At 30.6% G+C, this 24,008-nt stretch overlaps 1 protein-coding gene across 1 annotated transcript; it reads left to right on the top strand.

Annotated features, from left to right (window-relative positions):
- Positions 1-1,227: 1,227 nt before the first annotated feature.
- On the top strand, positions 1,228-20,330 carry LOC136973626 (acid ceramidase-like). The gene is made up of 13 exons (XM_067268360.1): positions 1,228-1,537; positions 7,105-7,145; positions 8,696-8,780; positions 9,070-9,153; positions 15,008-15,086; positions 15,153-15,227; positions 18,571-18,616; positions 18,869-19,013; positions 19,080-19,134; positions 19,202-19,368; positions 19,450-19,614; positions 19,694-19,750; positions 20,061-20,330. The coding sequence occupies exons 1-13, from the start codon at positions 1,466-1,468 to the stop codon at positions 20,148-20,150; spliced, it is 1,161 nt and encodes a 386-aa protein (XP_067124461.1). The 5' UTR covers positions 1,228-1,465; the 3' UTR covers positions 20,151-20,330.
- Positions 20,331-24,008: the final 3,678 nt, after the last annotated feature.

Raw genomic sequence — 24,008 nt, 5'->3', positions numbered from 1 at the left:
TTGAAATTTTAAAAAATGCAATACAATTTATGCGTTTTTTATGATAAAATTTTTTTGCTATAGAACAATTTTTTTTTAAACAAGACAACCCTTCCCCCTCTTCGTGAATTTTGTCCCGCTTTACCCATGTTAAAATCTGGTCACCTTACACTAAGAGGGCCTCTTTTAGCAAGCCCATTGGATTCGACCAGGTCCACAACATGGATTCGACCAGGTCCACAAAGGGGCAGCCGGATGGTGAGGGACAGGACCCGATATATCAGGATGGACCAACTCCCGAATAATTCCTAGGAATTTTCCACCCGTTCGGATTCGATCCCGGGTCCCCCAAAGCGGTAGGCTGTCATCTTGACCGCTCGGCCATCCGGCTGGCAAAGTAGTTCTTTGTTCAGTGGAAAATCTAAAGGGGTCAAGGGGCCTTGGCATCCCCCAAAGAAAACTGAAAGAAACACAAAAGAAATATTAATTAGGAAAAGATTTTTGGAAAACTTAATTTATATCGTGTGTGTCTTCTATTTCTATACTACTTCTGAATTAGCTGTCACGTAAGGTTGGACTTTTATTGAATTCGCATTAAAAAGTTTTTTTATCCGTTTAATTCGGCTCCCCCAAGATTAAATCCTGAGTGCGCCACTCTGTCGATTCAGTGTCACATGTGTGTGTGTATAGATTGCGATTATACAGATAGCACTTTGAAAGTACCATCTGTACAATCGGAATTATACACACACGTGGCAACTAACTTGTTTTTCTCAAGTGATTAATGGAATCAATATTTAAAAATTATTTGAAGAAAAAGATTCAAATTTATTTTAAATTGCTTGCACTTTATTTTATAGTTTGACATTTCCTTTAACTCATAAATAACATTTTAACCCTACCGTTATTCTCGATAACGGCAAAAGTAAACGAAGCAATAAAAAAAGATGGATATAGTGATGTCATTTCCGGTTTTATAGCGATGACATAAAACATCGTCCTAGTATGAAATTAGTAAATCATTTCCTCCGAATTTTCCGGTTGTTTTGCAAAAAAATTAAAATAAACGAAAAAATAAATAAAAGTAGCACATAAGGTAAAACTAATTTTTTTTATTTCGAAAATCAACCATGCACGAAATAAAAATTACTCGTGTTTAGTGGCGACACCATTTGGCAATGACCGTAAAACGAGAATATTTATTTTTGTTTTTTTTTTCGTTTCGAATATTACGTTATTAATAATTTAACGCGAGTAAAAATTAAAAATAAAATAAGTTTAATCACTGATAATAGAAAACAACTATAAGATAAACACATACAGATATCGTCAATGTCACGACAACCGGATAGCTTGTCAGTCGGATCCGGTTGTCATGACAATGACGTGAGGCCAGTAAACAAAGTCAACGTCAAAAGCAGAAATAATGAAAGGATCGTAGCATTTGGTAAGATCTGTGCTACGACGGCGGTCTTACATTCCAAAGATGAATTCTTTCTTGAGTTTATGCCTGTTGATCGGTTTATGTCCACTTTTTGTTTTGACAGTTGTTCCTCCGGTAAGTTAATGCGCGAGGCGAACGTTTCATTGTTTACTATTTAATATGTCAATTTCACTTTTTGTACAGTTGTAATTGATTTATTTAAAGCTTACTTCGGTAAAAGTCCATCCTTATTACATGGGGCGCTTTTTTCTGTAACAGAACAATAATAGTTGTATTCATAAGCGATTGTGCGAATAACGCTGTGTAATAAACAATTAATTGAAAGAGAAAGTACGCGCACGTGAGCTCTTTCAATTAATTGTTTATTACATGGCGTTATTCGCACAATCGCTTATGAATACAACTATTATTATTCAGTTACAGACACATTTACACTACGAATCCATTCAAACATAATTGGCTTTTTTCTTTGTTTTTTTTAATACGTGTACATTAATATGAGCGATAATTTAAATAAGTGGATATGTAATTAACTGAGTTACGTTAGCAGAAATAAAAATAATTTTGGTTTAGCATATAATAAATATTCCAAAATGATTGATGAAAGATAATGTTTAATGTCATTCAGAAGTTACTCCACGCTGAATCACATTAAATGTTATTTTTAATGATTACAGTTTCCTTTATTAAAGAATTCTGTATCAGATTTAGATGTGTTTTTTAGCTAAATGCAAATTAATTAGAGGAAATGATTAGTTTCGACATACAGTCTACTTTAAGAAGAATTGATATAATAGATTTAGAAAGTGTACTACTAGAAAATTATTGTTGTAAAAATTATTCTGTAACAAATAATTTAAAAACTAACTGGCAGTTATAATATGTTGTTGTTTTAATTTTGATAAAATGTTTTTATTTTAAGTAATATATGTAGTAGATAATTCTATATGTCTGTTTTTATTTAGATTTATAAGTAAAAGAAAAAAACTTAGGATATATGGAGAAGTTTAACAATAATTTTGAATATTGAACTTTTGTGGTTAAATTATATTAATAAAAATACTTTAACTTTTCTGATTAACAGAAAACCTAAATACAGTATTATTATATATAAAACATTTGTAGTAATAATTTATTTTTCGGTGTGATATTAGAAATTATCAAAATATTGCTATGATCTTAAAATGACTAAAGTAGAATTACTATTTTTTTATATTTCGAAACATATACTTTTATTGCTTAAATGGTGATTCATAAATAAATATTTACATCTATATGATATGTTATCTATATAGAAATATGTATGAACAATCATAATGAACTTGTGATCGCAGTAATCAATTATAAATATAGATTTAAAATATTTTGTATTTTAATAACTGAAAATTGAATTATCAAGAGACACTATTAATTTAGTTTATGGAATGTATGTGATGTAAATCTATACATACATACATACATACATACATACAAGAAAGACATTGGCCGTACACGAAGTGTTTAGCCGGCAGAAAAGAGGGTAAGGGGAAGGAGGAGGGAGAGGAGATACAGTAGAGAAAGGTAGGATTCCTCTGAACGATGTAAATCTATAATAGTCACGAATGCTATAATCATTTATTGCAGATGATTGACTTAATAACATTTTTGTTTTGTACACCGTTATTCAGAAAACTTTTTTAAGGGAATGTAGGAAGGCGTATGCATTTTTCGTTGACTTATCCTCTGCGTTTGACAGTCTGTAGGAATTTGTTGTGGTCAAAGATGTTGCGTTATGGTTTTGGTGCTTGACCAAACAATCATAACTTGCTAGAACAAATTTTTGGTTAATAACAAATATTTTTATATTAATTTTGTCAGCAGTAAAAAGTTTTCTGTAATAAAAATGTGTAGTTAATTCAAAAATAAAATGAAACCTGTTCAAAGCATGGATAATATGACTTATTGATAATAAAAATTAAAATATTCATTGCAAATTGCTGAATCATTGTGTTTGTAACTTTAATAAAGAGGAATGAAAACAGTTTCCAAATTATTCAGTTTTGTAAAACAATTTCAAAGTTTTATAAAACTTGTTACAATAGAACTCCAATTATCTGAATTTCCAATTATCTGAGTCATACTTTCCCTACTTTATCTCTCCCACTGATGTTACACTGCAATTCTCTTATATCGTGTGACTGCATGATCAGTCACACTTATTTGCCGTGACAGATCCAAATGATCAGTAGGATGTTACTTACACATTGATGAATAAATAAATACAGTGCATATAGAATACCGTCCTGTTACCCTGTAATTTCATTCTTTACATGTTAATCCACTTATCTGAATTTTCGATTATCCGAATCACCTGCAGAACAATAAATTCGGATAATTGGAATTCTACTATATATAATTTTTAGTTTTTAATGATGGGAAACTGTCAAGATGTTAAACTTGTATAGAACTTTGATAATTTCGTAACAACTAATTTAACTGGTGATTAATAAATTTCCAAGGATAATGATATGATTAATAAATTTCCAATGCATAAAAAGAGGAAAAGTTATTAATTAAAGCCAATTTTGGTGTAATGAAAACAAAACCAATGCTTCCTTGAAATTTGCTAGATGATATTACAAAGTGGTTATCTAAGCACATATTACTTGCTCATGTTGGCAATCTACTTACTATATGCAATGCATAATGTCACATCAGAGATGGCCACCCTGCAAAACTGTCAGTGTGCACCATCAAGGAGCAACAAAAAATGTTACATGTCTTTTACTTTCCTGGTTATTATATATGAGGGAAAGTATGGTAATTGGTCAAAAAATAACTCCATTCCAGATTTTTACATTTTTGGACTTGGGCCATTGAAACGTCAAGAAATGCAAAAAAAATTGGGGATTTTTTTCCTGTATGTATGGATGTTAGTGTATGAGGGGCATGGCTCTTTGAAGCTTAATAACTCCTGTGTTTTTTTGTCAAAAATTTCTGAAATTTTGCAGGGAGGTTTGTTTATTAGTGGGATTGATGCTATTAAACTTTGGTAATTAAAGGTCGAGGCAATGGTGAGATAAAGAGGTCACATGTAATCTCTCGAGTAGGGTCAGACTTAATGATGATTTTACTTGTTATTAGCATTTACAATTTCTTATAACACTCATCCCTACCCTCAAAATTAAGCTTTTTGCCATTTTATAATAGTTAAAAATATAAACATTTTATTTTTTAAAATGTTTATATTTTACATCAGTGATTCTCAAAGTGGGGGCCGTGAAAAATATTTGGGGGGGTCGCTGAAAAATTGATGCCAGATCAATTTTTTCAAATATTTTATAAATTTACTATGGATTCATGTTTAGAAATAATAGAAATAAAAAATATATAAAATAATTTTTACTTAAATAAATTGCACATATAAATAATATTTAAATACGAGCCTAACCCCCTCCCTCCGGGATGTTTTTTGACACACACTTATTCTTCGGGGTCCTTTGAAATTTTTAAGTGCAGAAGGGGGGTCGCAGTCCAAAAAGTTTGAGAAACACTGTTTTACATAACAGATGGGGCCACCAAATGTTGCTGGGAAAGTTAAGCAACTCGTTGCTGGATTTTGTTTTTTGTGGTCATAAGGTGTGATAAGTAAAATTTATTTCAGGATTGTGACTTAGTATGAAGATGGAAGATTACAACGTGAGGTGTGTAATCCAGAGATTTAAGAAGGGCAGGTGCATTGTCTGAGATGAGAACTGACTGAGTCAACCAACAATCATTGCAACAGACATAATCAAAGCACAAAGTGATATATGAATTAGGGAGTCCCAGAAAATTGCAATTGATGACATCTCTGCCAAATTCACATGAGCCATGGTTGTTGTATACAATGTTGTGATCTGACTTCAGCTCCTCTGATATCCCCACCAGCTACAAACTTTACTGTAGGCTATCCAAAGTTGTTGTGGTAATGTTTCTTACTTGTTAGTGGCTTGGAAAATACAGAGTGGGAATGTTAATTATTTTCAATTAAAATAATGTGTGTATGTCATTTCAACTTGAATGACTTTTCACAGTCAATGACAAGATTTTCTCTGCTTACTTAATATAAGTCTGTATTCTTTCTTTTATTTAGTTTTACTTTGTTTTATACAGGCCTAAATAAGGCTATACCTTATTTTATATCATTTGAAATAAACTCCACTTTCATAGTTGTATTATGCATGACTAAACTTCTAATGAATGGAAATGGATCACTGATGTAAGATTTGCCGACCAGTGGTGATAAGGAACTGGAAAACCTGCTCTTCAGCACCAATATAGTTGCCATCTTTTAGGTGGGGATCAGTTAATACCGCATCAGGATAAACCTAAGGGAAGTTTGAATGTGGGTGTGATGGAGGAGGCAATTGACGACAAGCACTTTACAAAAGGAAAACCATTTATTTTGCAACATTTATGCTTACATCAGCAAATGGGCAGTTCTGCTTCTTTGTAGTCTTCTGCGTGGAAAATACTTCAAACTTGGTCGTAGCCCTGGCGTGGACAAGATAGGATCGCTGGATGATGCAGATGATTGGCGAGATGAAGCTGTGGCATCCTAGGTGATTGGCAGTAGCACAACATAATAGACAGAGCACAACTTTTGGCTTAATCCAGAGGAGACTCCTTTCAACCTTGAAACTTCGATTTTTATAGTTTTTCTTCCACTATCCATGTTTCGGATTGGTTCCTTGTCCCATTTCTCGCTTCCCAATTGGTCTCCCCTTTTTTTCCTGGGGAAAAACCGAGACCAACTCAGGTCATGAGAACGGTCCGATTCGAGGTGTCTATTTGACATTCTTTGTCGACTATGCTCGGAGTTTGTTGATAGAACCACAACACCTATGCTCATAATTTAACCCGTTGTTTGTAAATGCTGTCATTTTGAAATTCTAATGATCATATGTGATGTTTTTCTATCCCTCAAATTTTTCCCCTTTTCTGAAATTGTTTTCCTAAATCGACTATTTATGAATACTTGAATCAGATTTCTACCTGTTTATGAGCGCTTGTGTCAGAGTTCTACCTTTGGGTTTGACATTAACAAGTCATTTAACACACATTAGCGTCATCCTGGGACTTGTTGTTTACATTTTGTGTCACGTTGTTTTTTCTCTCTTTCTCTTACATAATTTATCGTTAATTTTTTTACACAAAAATTCTGCAATTTATGCGATTTCGGACCTCGTTTGGGTCCTCACACTGATGGACAAACAATTAAGGTGTCAGCCTACTACTCTGAGAAACAGAATGAATCCAGACACACAAAAAAATCTCAGATTTTTTTGGAGAGGGTCTGTTTTGGATATGTTGAGTATTATCTCTCACCAGTTCCATTATGGTCCTGGCTGAACCCATGACAGGTTTGATTAAAAGGCCTTAGTGCCCACAAGACAAAGAGTTTAAAAGAAATGAATGGAAATGACTTTTTATTTCACAAGTATAACTTTCCAATAATATTTTATATATTCCATCATATATGATGAAGAAACAACTTATTTATTAAATTTTTTATATTTTGATTTTAATAAAAATATTTTTTTAAATAAAAATTAAAGTATAAATTGTAAAAATAATATTGAAAATATGATTATATATTTACTTTTATCAAAAATTTTTTTACAGAAGAAATATAATTTTCATTTTGTTTATTTATATAGACTGGTCAATGTGTGAAAGATGCATACCCACCACCTTTGAAGTAAGATATGAATAATTAATAAATAATAAATTTTTTAAATTATTTATTGTAAGGATTATAATACTTTATCTCATAAAAATAATTTTTTATGAAATATAAATGATGATGTTATTTATTTTTTAGTCATTCATGATTTCTTATTCTTTAAATTTAAAAATTTATTCACATGTTTAAATTGAAATAAATAAATGACTAACATGAAAAATATTTATTTGTTATCGTACATCAATTTATTGATAACAAATAAAAAAAATTCTTATTTTCAAACTTTTAAATGTTTTTTTTCCCCCCTCTCTTAATTTGATTAGAATTATATAAATTTTCAGGAAAAGTTTAATAAATATGTAAAATAATTTTCAAATACTTTCTAAACTTATCTTGAAAAAGTATAAAACTTAATTGGATTCACTTACTTGCTGACATGTCTTGTCATAGCTAATGCTGATAACAAATATAATTTTGATGTTGTAGAGATAAAAACAACAATAGGAATTAACACACACACACACACACACATTATATATATATTTCCCACATCTTTATTATATTAAGATAAAGGCAAGATATAATGATTTATTCTAATTAAACTTATATCAAAATTCAATAAATCTGTAGAATGGATAGGTCTTTATATCTGACATATAAACTTTATATTTTATATGTAATAAATTATCAATTTTTAAAGTTATAAATCATAAATATGACTCTTGGAATGATATAAAAAGAAAATGTATTAAATAAAGAATAATGGTTTCAATACTGGAATAAAAAGTACCAAAAAGAAATCTAGTATTGTTTGTTCACTAGGAAAAAATAGGGAAGTAGAGTGAAAACATTATGTAATGATGTAGAAACACCAAACGATCACCTAAATAATCAGTTTCTATATACTTATTGGACTTTGCAATGTTTGTTATATTTATAAATTTAATATTAATCATCATTATAATAAGTAATTTTACTAAAGAGATCAATTTATTTTATATAGTTTCAAATTTCATAATATTTTACACAGTATTAAAATATTCATTTCAAATATCAGATTCATTGTAATTACAAGTAAAAAATTTTGATTTATTAGGTATCTGATTAAAAATTAAATTTCTTAATATGTTTTTAACTTTTAGGAAATTAAACTGTAGAAAAATTATATATATATATATTTATTTTATATTTTTATAATATGACTTTATAAAATGGAAATTATTCCTTGATATTCTTTTAATTTTTTAGTTATACATGTCAAATAACAATATCATTTTGCTATTTGGCATGTAATTCACTGAATATGTTATCATGAAATTACAATGTTACATTTTAAAATAATTGTATAAAATAACTTTAAATTATTATTAAAATTAATTTATATTAAAGCAAATTTTTCAATAATTAATTTAATAGTAAAACTAAAATAGCTTCTAATCAAATTATTCATATTATTTTTATTAAACTTATGGAAAATTCAATAATATAACTTTTTTTATTTATATTCTTGTTATATTATTATTTACATTATCCATTAAACATATTAGTTCTTATATTTTAATTAGGAATAAAGTGCCAATTTATGCTATAAATTTGGATTTGCCACCAGAATTAAGATGGAATAAACTTATAGCTGATAAAAGAAAAGAGGTAATTATGATAAAAAAAAATTAAGTTTTAAATACAAGTAATTATAAAATTTTGTATACAATTTAATGTCTTTTGAAACCTTGTGCAATTGATTGTTGAGAGTTTGTTAAACAAAACCTGAAAATTATAAACATTACAAACTTTATCTGATATTCAAGGATGACAACTATCCAAAGTTTATTATTCTCATGTGAATGATTTCCTTGAACTATTTATTTTTATTTATAATAAAAAATAAAATATTTGAAAGCAAAAAGAATTAATTTGTAAATTTATTTATATATTTCAGTTAAATGAAACCATAAATGTAATCAAGAATCTAACAAAGTCTGTTTTTAATGGAAAATTCATTTGGCTTGTGGACCATGGTTTGGTATGCTTCCCTTCATAACTATAAATTAGTAAAAGAACAAATATTTATAAAAGTATATTTTCATATCTTTATGCATATTTAAAATTTTAGATGTTTTCATATTGTATAAAATAATGGGATTATAGAGAAATATTTCAATCAAATAATTAAAAATGAACTAACTAGATTAGAAAATTAATTAAATGTACAATATATGAAGTTATATTAGACAGAATTTTTGTCTCATGTTTAAGCAAATAGTTATGTAAGATTTATTTTCTCGACAGGAAAATAAGTTAACATCTGGCTCAATAAGTACTACAGTAACTTCTCAGTTTTCGCGACAATTAATTTCTCCCAACACGTGTAAGTTACACATGAATTATACATATATATTATACAATTTTATACACGGGTGAAACTGTCTAGCAGCTGTTGACCTTCCGGCTTGATTGTTAATCACCTTTTCTTGCTGCTTACCTCGATGTCCGTCCCGTTTGCTTCCGAGGTCGTCCGTCCAAAAGTCCCGACCTTGTCACCCGTTTATACACTCCTGCCTCTCCCCTGCTGTTTCATTGTCCCTTCCGGGTCTAACAGACGAGGGAACGTGGGAAAGCAACAAAGGGGCATTGTCTGATAACAGAAAAACATGGTGAACGATCGTCACAGTTAAACTTGAAAGAATTTATTGTATCACAGAATACTATCTATAAATTTATATTTATGTATATAAATGGAAATGAAAAATCTATTTTCTTTAAGATTTGTTATCTAAGAAACAAGCAACTATCTCCAAGAACACATTTCAATATTTTTAATTTCTTTGATTATTTCATTCTTGTTATTCTTGCCTCTTTGTTAATTAATTAAATTAATAAATAATAGACAAGAAATATTTATTTCTTGTAAATAAGTTGAGACTGTATGGTTATCTCAGCTCATTCAATAACAACTTCTGGGCATCTCTCCTCATATTTAACAATTTTATATGCAATATATTTAAAAATAATAACAGCACTGTTATCACATATAAATCCAAATCTGATGCTTGTAATAATGAAATGTTACATCTGGAATCTTATATGGCTATTGAGTATGACTACCAGTATGATTATATCTTCTAAATCAGTGCTTCTTAACCTGGGGTGCGAGAAAAATTTCAAAATTAAAAAAAAAAATACAAACGAGGCGACTGTGTTCTCTACAAACCATGGTACCCTGCAACATGGCACCCCCACTTCTTCACTCTCTACCCTACCGTCTCTCAGCACATCACACTTGTCATCAGTTGTCAGTACATGTAGTTAATATAGTCACATTGTAACATGCAGTACAGAAACTAGCTGAGACGTGTTCGCATACCTTGAATAAGAACGTAAACAAGGTTTATAACAATAGCGAGGTTGAAGCCGAAGTTTTAAACGCGAAAACGTATATGTTGGACGTTCAGTACCGCTTTCCTGTAAGCCTAGAAGTTTGACAATGGTGTTTGGAAAGTCAGTGGAATCATGCTCGACATTCCAAATGCCATTGTCAAACTTCTAGGCTTACAGGAAAGCGACGCTGAACGTCTGACGTACACATTTTCGCGTTTAAAACTTTGGCCTCAACCTCGCTAATATTTACAGGTATATAACATGACACTTTTATAGCACGGATTTACTCTAACACAGTTCGAGAATTGGGTAAAACCCTAGTGAAGATCCTTATTAATTCGTCACGATCTTTACGATGAATTGTCTCGAGTTGGGTTTTGTGACTCGAGAATGTCCGTAAGATGGTTCGAGGAAAGCTACACCTCCACACTCAACAAGTAAATATGTACAGTTTATTTACACAACAAATATTTACAAGATGTACAATGTTCGACACATTACATATGCTATGCTACAAAGATGTAGTATCTCACGTCAGCTTGTCTATTGGGGACTGTTAAACTTCGGGGAATTCAGGTCGCCTTTCCGGAGTTGGCTCAACTATACGGCCTGTCCAGTCTCCACACTTACCCGTCCCTGAGATCGTTGTCAGAGGAGAACACTCTCTCTACGTTCAGCGGGCTGTCCAAGTGCCTGAGACTACTGTATTATCAGTCTCTTGCCCTTCTCCCCGTTTTCCGCCACACTTAGCTTTTAAGGGATTCTACGGCAACAACTTGCGGCCAATCAGATTCTTCTTCTCCCCTGGGAGCTTCCAAAGACGTCCGCCCTATTTCCCGATGACGTAGCTTACGTTCGCGTCCGTCCCTTTGTTTACATTTTTCCCCAAGCCGGCCGGCACGTGGCAAACACATTGACCCTTAAACGGAGACGCTACTCCTTTGATCTTTCCGGCCGTTTATGGCCCCAACGCCAGGTGGGTCCAATTATCTCTGTCACGTGGCTTTTCGACGTAGGACGCTAAAAGCGACCTTTACAACCCTCATACAACAAATATACACACATTTTTTAAGGGGGTGCAAGAGCTTATTTTCAGATTAAAGGGGGTGCTGACCACTAAAAAGGTTAAGAACTGCTGTTCTAAATGAATTGATCTGGAAGTGAAGATTAGACTGAAGTCTGAGTAACATAGCTGATATATACACAGTAATAAGGAGTTATGGGTTTGAGTCTTATTCTGGGTTGATCTTTTCTTTCAAAATATTCTAAGTTAAATTTATTTATTTCTAATGAATTTAACACAAGATGGCAACTTAATCACATCTAAATTACTTAATATAATAATAATTAATTAGCCATATTATAGCCTGATAAGATTCTGGAAGTATAGTTTGAGTAATGTTACCTTTTACAGATAGTGTTGTTTATATTTTCTATATTTTAATGTGATGAAATAAATGCAAGAAAAGTTTTAATGATTGCAAATATAAACAACTATCAATCATTAGAACTATTGCAATAGCATTTTTTAAACTTTATTCATAGATTGTCAAAAAAGTTTTAACTGTAATTCTTAACTCTGTATAAAAAATTTTTTAGATATCCATTTCAATTTATTTTACTCTCAGCGGATATATACTTTAATTGTAAGAAATAATTTATATAAGCAAAAACTCTATACTTAACTTCTATTTTTCTTAGCCTGTATTTAAATATAATGTAATTTTAATTTTTTCATATTTTGTCATTTGCAATTTATTTGATAAAATAATAGGTTTTTTTTTTATTTACTGAACAAATTTGAAAGTCCTTGATTGAAATATTTTCTTGGTAGTATCTTACAATTTGTAACAAATCATTCTATGTCAAAAACAAATCTTTATCACATTTTTTTAATCATATGACTGAACATTAGCTTAGATTAAGGATTTATTTATATTTTAAGTATAATATATAATGTAAACCAATGAATATATTCAATAGATAAACATAAAATAATAAAAATGTGATAAATTTATTTATTATTATTATATTTATTTATTTATTTATTAATAATTAGATGGTGACCTAATCACCTACCTATAGTGATTAATACACAGTATTTTAAGTTTCTGAATCTTTTAAAAACTTTGAAATTGTCACTAATTTACCCATGATATTTAAAAATATTTTATTGTTTATAATGGAATATTTGTAAATATTGTAAATATAAAAAGTTATGAAATGTCATAACATATTGTTCTATTATATGCAAAATGATATATGACATATAATGAAATATTGAATCTTTACATGATCATAATTATCCCATTTTGACTCATCTGTATAATATTATTTGATTTCATATAAGATAATGAATTGTTATCTATATCAGAGATCTTTTCTCATATGATTCATAATATAGATATGATATGTTTCATAAATAGTTTAAAGTAAATACAGTAGAAGTTTGTGAGTCCAGTATCTGATAATCTGGTATCCTCTGAAAAATAGCCAATAAACTGGAATTATCTGTAATTCATTGTGTGGACTATAGCATGCCCAATTAAGAGCAGACACGAGCCATGTTAGATGAAAGGGATGGAAGGAAACTTGTGAGAATTGACACATGGATCACAGTAATAAAATGTGTAAAAAAGTAAAACAATGAAATTATTTATGATAAAGATACTATAAAAACAAACATTTTTAAAAATGTAAAAAACAAAACAACTGAAAGAGATCATATCCATGTGTCATATCCCACATATCTCCTTCCATCCGATACAGACCCTTCCAGTTCAGGCTGCCTCACATTTACTCTTGCTGCATGGTTTATAGTACTCCACAAATTGGAATTTATTTGGACATGAGGTCCCAGCTAGAATTCAGCAAAGCACAGCTATTTGGAAATACCAAGCTAGGCTGAGGTTTTGACAAATGAGCTATGATCTTAGCTGTGAATTTTGACCAGAGCTGAGCTGGAGTGTTGCAGCAAATGCCATTTTTGAAATTAAATTGTATCTGTAATAATAACAGATACACAATGTGTTGGATATGTTTTTATTTATCTGTTATTGAAATGAGAGCATTTAAATGAAAACTACTTAAGCAGTAAGCAATTGAACTGTAAACAATTTTTAGATTAGGAGAATTGTTAAAAGCAATAAAATGTAACATTTAACAACAATCATTTCAAGCAGAATCAGGTACAGTACAGTAACTCAAAATGGACAGGATACTACCTCAAATTACAAAAAAAAAAAACTTGGAATGTGGACTAGAGCTGATCTGTGAGCTGCAATTCTGAGCTAACTATCAAAATCCTGAGATGTTGCTCAGCTTATTTGGTAGAACACTAGTCATAGTGCACCCAAGAATACTGTAAATCATACATATAAAGTACAAGACTGGAAAATAAATATTACCATATATGCTTATAAATATGTGTATACAGTATACATATTGTGAATGTTGAATTTGTGCAATGACTTATTCATTAATGCTTTGTACTATCTTCAGACCAATTAAAAAGTGTTTGTAAACAAATCAAAAGCATATGGCTGTGTGAGCTGGTATAAAATGTACAACAATGTCTGTAAAATTCAGATCCCATATAACTTATCAAATTTCACAAAAAATACAAAAAGTCCAGTAATACAACACCACTCTGGTTTCACAATATTGGATTAATGAACTTCTATTGTATATCAAATAAAAATAATATAATATATAAAAGGTTTAGATGTATTATTTTTATATTTATATTGTTTAAGCTATTTTAAATATATACTATGATACATTTAAATACAAACACTAAAATTGCTTTAAAATAATGTAGTGAATATTTTTACGTTCTACTCTTATCCAAATTTTATAAATCTCACTTTTATATTACTATATTTTCTCCTTGATCAAATTTTCAAAAATATTGTAGTGTTTAAATCCTTATTCTTGAACAGTAAGATAAAAGTATATAGAATACAGAACAAAAATATTGTTATTTTGATATTATCAGTATCAAAGTAAAATAGAAATCAAATTTGTTTTCTGTAGTGACAGTAAACTATACAACTGGTGTTTTTATATAGCCAACAAATACACTCTCCCAAAAATAAAAATATTTATTTCTATTGATAACACAAGATTTTAATAAACCTTATTCTGTGCACATCTAATAATAATAATCTAGAATAGTCATTTAATTTTAAATTTTGTATCTATTATAAATAACTGGCAAGGGTTATTTCATGACTTTCCTGAATGCATGACCCCACTTCAGATGTTATCTCATCCCTTATCACCATCTATCTACTCTCTTCCTTAACGAAGTTCAGGAATTTGATGAAATTTGTTATAATTTGATTTATTCAAATTATGAAATCTCAAATTTTTATTTAAATTACAAAATATCTATTATAACTTAAATAATACTATTGTTTTAATACGTTATATTAAATTAACTAAGAATTTAAAATTATTTAAATTCTATTTTTAAATTTGTTTTTAATATTTCTTAGCCTCTTATTCTAAAATCGTTACCTGAACCTTATTCCACTGAAATTGCTTCCATAGCTAAAATCTCTAAAATTCCTATAGGTATTTATTTTTTGTTTTTAAGCATGATTTTACTTTATATATTTATCAATCAATATTACATTTCAGGGGAAATAATTTTATACAATATATTCTACGAGATTTTTACATTTTGTACGTCTGTTATTGTCCAAGATATAGAAGGTAAATTAAAATATATTGATTGTTTATTATTATTAAGCATGGCAGTTCAAAATGGACTTTGTAACTTTCAAAAAATCTAGGAGTTTGATCAGAAGACTTACAGAATCAACAGAAGTGTTAATTTAAACCAAAACACATCAAGTTTTAACTTAATCAGTCATTTTGGTTTGATGTGAGCAGCATTAGTGATATGATTCTACTCTTGCTTTTAAATCTCACTGAGCTCAAAGCTTGAATCAGTGTTGCAGTTAATGAGGTGACAAGTTTGGAAAGAAGTTGAATTCAGTTTTTCATTGCCAATATCGTTAATGCTAACCAAAATGACTGTTTGAGCTAAAACTATGTCTTTTGTTATAAATTAATGGTTCTACTGATTATGTAAATCTTCTGATTAAATTCTATATTTTTTTAAGGTTGTAAAGTCCTTATTGAATCACCCTGTACTTTAATTTTCTTAGCTAAGAATTAAATTTATTTTGTAATTTACTGAAGTAATTAATTACAAAATTTTAACTATTGTTTTATTATAACATAAAAATTCAGAATTAATAACATTGACTTAATATATGTATATTTTGCCATAATTAATAGGAATTGGAAATCATGACTTTTGCATAATTGTACTGAAAATATCTTAAAAGCACCAAATACCTGCTAAATCAATGATTTGAACTAATTTTGCATATTTTAGACTTCTTGACATATTTTTGCATAAATATGAATATTTTCAAATAAAACTGGTATATGATACTTGATATGCGCTGTTGAAGAGTGAAAGTAATGGTGACCAGAGATATGAAACAGATTTCATGAAAATGTTAAGTAGTTATTACACTGTGTTTAAAACCAAATTTAAACTGTTAGATGATCCATATATCACCAGATATGGTACATCACTTGTGACAAACTGATTAATGTAAGAAGGCATAGTCAAGCAACATATCACTCATCAAAAAAGCATCAAGAGAAACTCAAACAATGAAACAATAACGTGGCACCAAGAATACAGCAGATGATTAATAACTGTTTAACTAAGACTGGAAGCTTTTGCAACAATGGACAAACCACCTTACAAAATTGACAATCCAAAAATGAGGGAATTTCTTAAGAAATGGATGAAAACATTATCCACCAAATTTGACAACACTGTAAAAAGGTCATTTGTAATAAAATCTCGCACAACTTGAAAGATAAACTTATTTGGTTGATGATGGGTGAAACAATCATCAAAAGTGAACAATAATTAATGTTTTAGCTGGAAGTTTGTGTGCTGAGTTCAAAAAATTAAAACTTTTCTAATGTACAGCATATATATTTTTAATCTAAAAGAACATTATTTTAGAAGCAATTATTCAAGCCTTCAATAATTTATGATAAAAGCGTTACATTCAAAAGTATTTTATTGTTCATCAGTAACACAGCCACAAATATGAAATCTGTTGGAAAGATATTTAAAGGTTTAAAGCTCATTCATATAACTTGCTTGGCTCCTGGTCTTAATGTGATTGCTTAAAATATATTCACTTGTAGTTTTCCAATTCTCATATGTTTGTCTTGAGCATAAAGTGTTCAAAAAGTATGCAAGAATTACTGTTATTTAAGGAATTAAATCCAAATTTACATTTACTTCCAAAGCCAATAAATTTTGTTGTTGTATCTCATTTAAAATTAGCCTATTGTTTGGAATATTACAAAACAAACTAGTCTCGTATCTAGATCATGTAAAAATTGACTGTTTTTTTTCCCTCTTTCCACCCTGTGGGCACTAAGAGGGCCTCTTCTTTAGCAAGCCCATTATTGATTTGGCAAGGCCCACAATGGGGCGACCAAGTGGTGAGGGACGGAGCCCAATATATCCAGACAGACCAACTCCTGAAAGATTCCTGTGGATTTTTCAACCTGTCTGGATTCAATCCTGGATCCCCAGAGTGGTAGGCTGCCACCTTGACCTCTCAGCCATCTGCCTGTCTAAGTGATCATTGAATCACTGCTGATATTATGTAAGAGCTTAACTTTGAATCACAAATGCAGAACAAAAAATGTTGTTTATTTCAACTTGTTTTTCATTTATTAACACAACTAAATTTGAAAGTGAGAAGTTATCACTATCAGAAGCAATAGGAATAATTAAGAGATATTGAGGAGAAGCTGTCACCAGTTATGCAAAGAGGTAGGAACATTTATTTGAAACTTGTCTGTTATGGAAGTATTCCTGGTTTAAAAGAGCTTAAAGATATTGATGCTGTTTTAAGTGGAAATGATCGGATGCATTTGATGCTATTGTATAGAAAAATTTAAGCATCGGAACATGCATTTACTATGAGTGTTTACATTGAGCAGTCATTTAGTTAGTATAAGGCTGTTTATCTCAACAACAAGGAAAGAGTTTGAAAATCTGCAATTACTCACAAAAGTTGGATGAATCATTCATATACATGTACAAACAAACTTTAATTTAACACCAGCACACTTTAATTCAACTTTTACAAACATTTTCAATCTAATGATAGACCTGCTTCAGGTTTACCACATTTCTTAAACTCAGATCTGCTTTGGTCTATGAATATGAGTTTTAAACAATGTGGTAAACCTGAAGCAGGTATATCATTAGATTGAAAATGTTTGTGAAAGTTGAATTAAAGTGTGCTAGTGTTAAATTAAAATTTATATTTGTGTGTGTTTAACTGAAAACTTGTCTCATTATGTAATTTATTGAGATGCAATTTGAAAATACATAGACCTATAAATTCCCACTGTCATCTGTTTGTCCTTCATTAATTTTGAAAATGGATTAGATAAATGAAACCAGATATGGAAACCTTATGGGCAGGAGGCCCCGATTAACTATATAAGAACTTCCAATGCAAACCAGAAGTCATGCTATTTCAATTCAATTCAAAAATTTCCTGTGAAAGGTGTTAGATAGATGACTGGCACAACTTTATTGTTAAAGGAAAAGCATGAGGTATGGGGAGAGCCACTACTAACTTGAGGTGGCGAGCATATATTTTAAATTAAATAAATTAAAATTTGTGACGATGTCACAATAAATAATACTTGTTATAATTTACAAAACCATTTGTGATGAAACTATTGCTTGATTTAAAATGCTTAAAAAGTTGTAATAAATCATTTTTAAATGTGTATGTTTTGGAATATTTTGGTTTTTTTTAAAAGTGATTATTATTCACATATTTTAACTTAATTTTGTGTCAGATTTTCCAGTCCCTAATAATTAATAATTATGTAACATTGCAAGCATTAAAGCTTTTTTCATTCTTTGGCTAAAATCTATTTAAATTTATTTTTAAATTATATATTTAATTTGTATATTTTTTTCTAGGAAATTTATATCACGGAAGAAATTTAGATTTTGGTATTTTTATGGGGTAAGAATGGTTTTAATATTAATATTAAAAATTTATCTACTTCTAATTCAATTATACAGATATTATGTCTAATGTAAGTTTATCACCATTACAACAATATATATTCCATATTTGTAAATCTATACATCATATATATTGTTTTAATATAAAAAATAATTACAAAATTAAAAAGAATCCATAATTAATAAATTTCTGGAATAATCTGATTGATAAATTACAATTAGTCAAAATATTTTTAAAAATATTTTATAGTTGGGATGCTAAGAATCATACCTGGTTACTAACTGAAACTCTTCAACGGACTTTAGCACAATTGGAATTCTATAAAGAAAATAAATTACTTTACAAATCTGTAGGATTTGCAGGTTATGTTGGGGTAATTACAGCAATAAAACCAGTAAGTACAAAGACAAAAATCAATTTAATTAGAAAAAGAAATTTACTAATAATTCCTTTCTTCCAGAAACATTTTACTCTTACTGTCAATGAACGCTTTAAACTAAATGGAGGTTACCTAGGTAAAATATATTGATTTTAAATATTGTATTATTTATATATCTTATTAATAACAACATTTTTCAAAAGGCATTATAGAGTGGATTCTAGGTTTTCATTCTAGTCATTGGATGGGATTTCTGACTCGAGATGTAATGGAAAAGTCTCCTAATTATACAACTGCAAAGCATATTTTAGCAACAACAGAACTAATTGCTCCTGTTTATTTTATTTTGGGTGGAAATAAAAAAGGCGAGGTATGCGCATAAATCTTTCAATAATCAAATTTTTTCTGTTTATTGATATTTAAAAGTTTTTATTCATATATATCCATCTAGGCTTGTATAATAACGAGAGATAGAGGTACAAATAAAGCAGATATATTAACTATGGGAAATGGGTGGTATGTGCTTCAAACAAATTATGATCACTGGAAAAATCCTCCATTCTTTGATGATAGGAGGACTCCTGCAATAAAATGCCTTAATAAAATGACTCAAAAAGTAATTATTTTAAAAATGTTTTAAGCCAGTAAATTTCAACTTTGTAACATTACATTAAAATTTAATTTCTTTCTTACAGAATGCCTCATTTGCTGGTTTATTTAATGTTCTTTCTACTCAACCAAATTTAAATAAAGTAAGTTCATATTAATTCTTTTTGCTTCTGTGTCCTTACTGTTATTGATTTTTGATCATATCCTTGTCTACTTTGGTCTTTGTTTATTAATAGGACTTATTACACTGGTGTAGTTTCCGTTTAGTAAATAGAGGAAATTTGCTAAATGGAAACTACACCAGTGTAATAAGTCCTATTAATAAACAAAGTCCAAAGTAGACAAAGATATAATCAAAAATCAAAATAATTTCATAGTATGTCAAATAATTAATAAGTATTATTTTAATAATTTAATGATGTAAGAATCATTGATCTTATGTATTATTAACAGCTTACTGCATATACTTCATTAATGGAAGCAAGAACAGGAAAAATAGAAACATATTTGCAATATTGCGACGATCCATGTTGGCCTTGGTAGGACAAAGAAATTATAATTGTAATTTCAAAAAATGAAAATGAAAGTTGATTTTCCAAATATAGTAAAGGATTTATTATTGCAGTATTATTAAGTTTAAAATAACTGATGTATAAGTAAATTATTTATTAAATTAAATATTTAATAAATTTTTCTTCAAAATAAAGTCTTAATTCATATAAATGCTACAGTTTTTCTAGTTTTATAATATTGTTCATAAATACATTTAAAATATCATTATACATAATAATTGTATAAAATTTAATTCAAATATTGACAAAACATCAAATTTATTTAAACAAAGTACATCCAATTGGACATATTTATAAGGGCAAAGTACTGAACATCCAATTCTTGAATTTCATAAATCAAATTTAAAATATTTTAGAATTATTACTAATAATTTAGCCTATGAATTTAAACTTTAATTAAACAAAGCTAAATATCTCTAAAAATATATTATAAAAAAATTTTCAGTTCTTAATATGCTTCATATTAAAAACTACTGTTTATTTAAACATCATACGAATGGATTTGACAGATTAATATAGAAATTTAAATTTACAGAATAATAATTTTAGGGTATGAATTTACATTGTCACATTAAGTTTGATTAAGATTAGACCAATAGATCAAAGACGAGTTTCAAACAAAATTTTTCAACTTTTTTAAAATCATACAACATCAAAATTGCATTTACTTGCTTATATTGAATGTAATATAAATAGTTTGGAAAAAAAAAAAAAAAATATTTCTTGGAATACTATAAATACTAGATGAGTCTATTTCATTCAGTCCCTTTTTTTAAATAAACAGTTTGCACATGTATTGAATTATTCATTTCAAAATTATTTCTAAATTTAAATTAAGGAATAGAATTAATTTTATACAGTTGAATTTCATTCAGAAATTTCACTTTTTATTTCTTCATATTTATATATATATGAAACAAGGTAATGATGTACAAATGCAGAAATGAAACAAACTAAAATATAGAAATCATGTTACGGGCAGTGATGTCATTCCGACCAATCCACTAAACCAGGTTGTTAAAAATAACAGTTTGCCAAACTGATTATATAAAATATTTCGCACAGCAATGTTCTTTTATCTGTTTAAAATTTAAAAGTCCCAACAGAGTCATTCACGTCTCCATTGTACCAGTTTTCGAACTTAATTTGTTCCAATATATATATATATATATATAACTCTGCCATGCAATCTCTAGAGAAAACATGCCAGTCCCAAGCCTGGAAAAAGGAGGAGGGTTGGTTAGATGAGTGTCGATGCACTAACTATAAAACAACAACATGAATGAAATCTGATGCCAATACAAGCAAAAGATAAAAGATCTGGCTTGGACGTCGCCTGGATAAACAAGGTCCGAGACACCAACCGAGCAATCAGGGTTGGGTCAAAAAATCGGCTACCAAAACAAAGAAAAGAAAGCTTCACCCAGCAACACGAGTACTTTCAGTAGAAACCTGGAATGTCAGAACGTTATGGTCACCTGGAAAACTACAGTTGCTTCGGAAGGAAATGGAGAGATATTAATGCGACATATTAGGCTTAGCAGAGATGGGTTGGACAGCATCGGGAGAACTGAATGGAGGTGAAGTCATCTATCTGGTCAGTAATCATGATCTTAAAGGAGAGACTAAGTAGTTTGATAGAAGAACACTTAGCAGATGAACAGGCAGGTTTCAGGAAAGACAGAAGTACAATGCAGCAGATAGTAACATTACAACTATTAGTTGAAAAGGCAAGAAGAAAGCAGAAAAACTTCAACTGTTTGGACACATTACAAGAATGAATGAAAACAGAAAATTTAAGACTTTAGTCTACGGTATTATAAATGGATCCAACAAAAGAGGCAGACCATATAGAGAATGAATTGATGACGTGAAGAAGTGATGTGGAGCAAATGTATGAGAATTGAGAAAATCAGCAATGGAGAGAAATGGAAGAAAATAGTGGAAAAGGCATCAGACACCAATTGGCAATGAGCCCAGGGTTGATGATGATGATGATGATATATAAAGCAAAATGTTCCTTCACCACCAACCAAAACAGAAATCATCACTTTACAAAAAAGTGCTGTAAATAGAAGACTCGACTCTGCCTGATGAAATATAACCATATCACACAAGTATTTTATCCACAATATTATGTTTCAATTGACAATTTTATTTTAAATTTTAGATTCACTTTCTGTGTAAAAACCAAAGTTTTAATCATTATTTTATTAGTTTTAATTAACTGGTTACCTAGTATTAATAAATATTAATATCATAAAATATATATTAAATTTGAGTTAAGTATCTTTAAACACGGATTCGTGGATGTCAATTAATCCATGCAAGTTGTGATTACCAGAGCCCCTTCGGCCGCCAATTTAAAGTATTTTAATCTTTAAAATTGGCGTTTCCACTTCCCGGGACGAGGACCCAGGGGTTGGATTTGTGGGAAGCGAGTGTTTGGGTTGTTTCATTGTGTGGAATTATGCAAAACGAGGCGCTTGACGTGTAAGTGCGTGAGTGCGAGGATTCGAGTAAAGATTAAACGGTGTATATCTTCGTGTACAGTGATGTTATGTCTGTGCGTGTGTGTGTGTCTGTGTGTTCGAAGAACATCTTCGCCATGTCTGAAAACAGAAAATCAGTAAATTACGATACTAGAATAAGATGTGTTGAAAATGAAACGAAAGAGTTCTTACCATCGGAGATTTCGGCAAATATTCACTTGTACGATAAATGGCAAATTGGTCCTCTTCCTGGTAAAGTTAAGGAGGGAGATTCTTCTCCCTCCCAAATGTTCCTACAAAACACAAAGACAGTGAGAAAAGGAGAAGTTGATTCATTTATTATCTAAGGTCAAAATTATTACCTTTATCAGATAGTCTTTCTTCCCGAACAGTGTCATGAGGAGAGAGAAGGACCTGACCTAGCCTATCCTAGCCTAACCTAACCTAACCGGAAGCTCAATCCTCGTAACAGCTGTTTGGGAAGAAAGGTCGGCCGAATGTCGCGTCCGGTGAAGAAACGTGTCACGTCCGGGTGGTCACAATCGGGAGTCAAATCCGTTGTCGTCAACCGAGTGTCACGTTCGGGAGACAAGTCCGTGGTCACATCCGGGTAAGAGAAGGTCACGTCCGAGTAAAGGTGTCATGTCCAGGTGAAAAGTGTCGAATCCGGTCAGAATGTCGCATCCGGGTGCAAAAGACGAGTTGGGTAAAACCGAAGAAGATCACCGCCTAGGCCAAGGGAACCGCAGCCACCCGCAGCAACAAAACCGCGGTTCCTCGACTTCGGCGGCGCTCTCCTCCGATTCTTCCCTGACGCGGTTCCGACGTCGACGTCGGAAAGACGATGGCCATGACGCCACCGTCGCGAGCTCGGACGAACTGCTGTCACTCTCTACGTCTTCCACAACAAAGCCTGTGGCCGGCTGATCCCTGACGACCTTGACCAAGTGGAATGGACTCAGAACTCTCCCGCCTCCGGGAGAGTCCCACGCCACACGCACTGGGGGAAGGTCGTCACCACCCGCTGCCTCTCGCTCGACGGTCTCCAACGACACCGAACATTCGGCAGAGACCAAGTCCACCTCCGGCTCCTCGAACGTCTCATCGGAGCCGTCCGAGGAACCCCCTCCCTCCGGCGCCGGCGCCACCGCATTCTTCCGTCGGAACCTCCGGCGAAACCACTCCAACATCTTCATTCTGAAAAAAAAAAAAAATTGCAATTAGTCGATTAAAACAAAAGCTTAAATTAATGTCTAAATTCTTCCGAGAATAAGCAGAATGCTCACCGCAGCTGCCTTTTTAAATCTAAAAAATTCGAATCCGACCATCGAACGACG

Source organism: Centruroides vittatus, unplaced genomic scaffold (assembly GCF_030686945.1).
Source record: "Centruroides vittatus isolate TY-2023 unplaced genomic scaffold, ASM3068694v2 contig_3254, whole genome shotgun sequence".
Lineage (NCBI taxonomy): Eukaryota > Metazoa > Arthropoda > Arachnida > Scorpiones > Buthidae > Centruroides > Centruroides vittatus.
The sequence above is the reverse complement of the archived record's forward strand: the minus strand, read 5'-3'. Positions and strand labels throughout refer to the sequence as shown.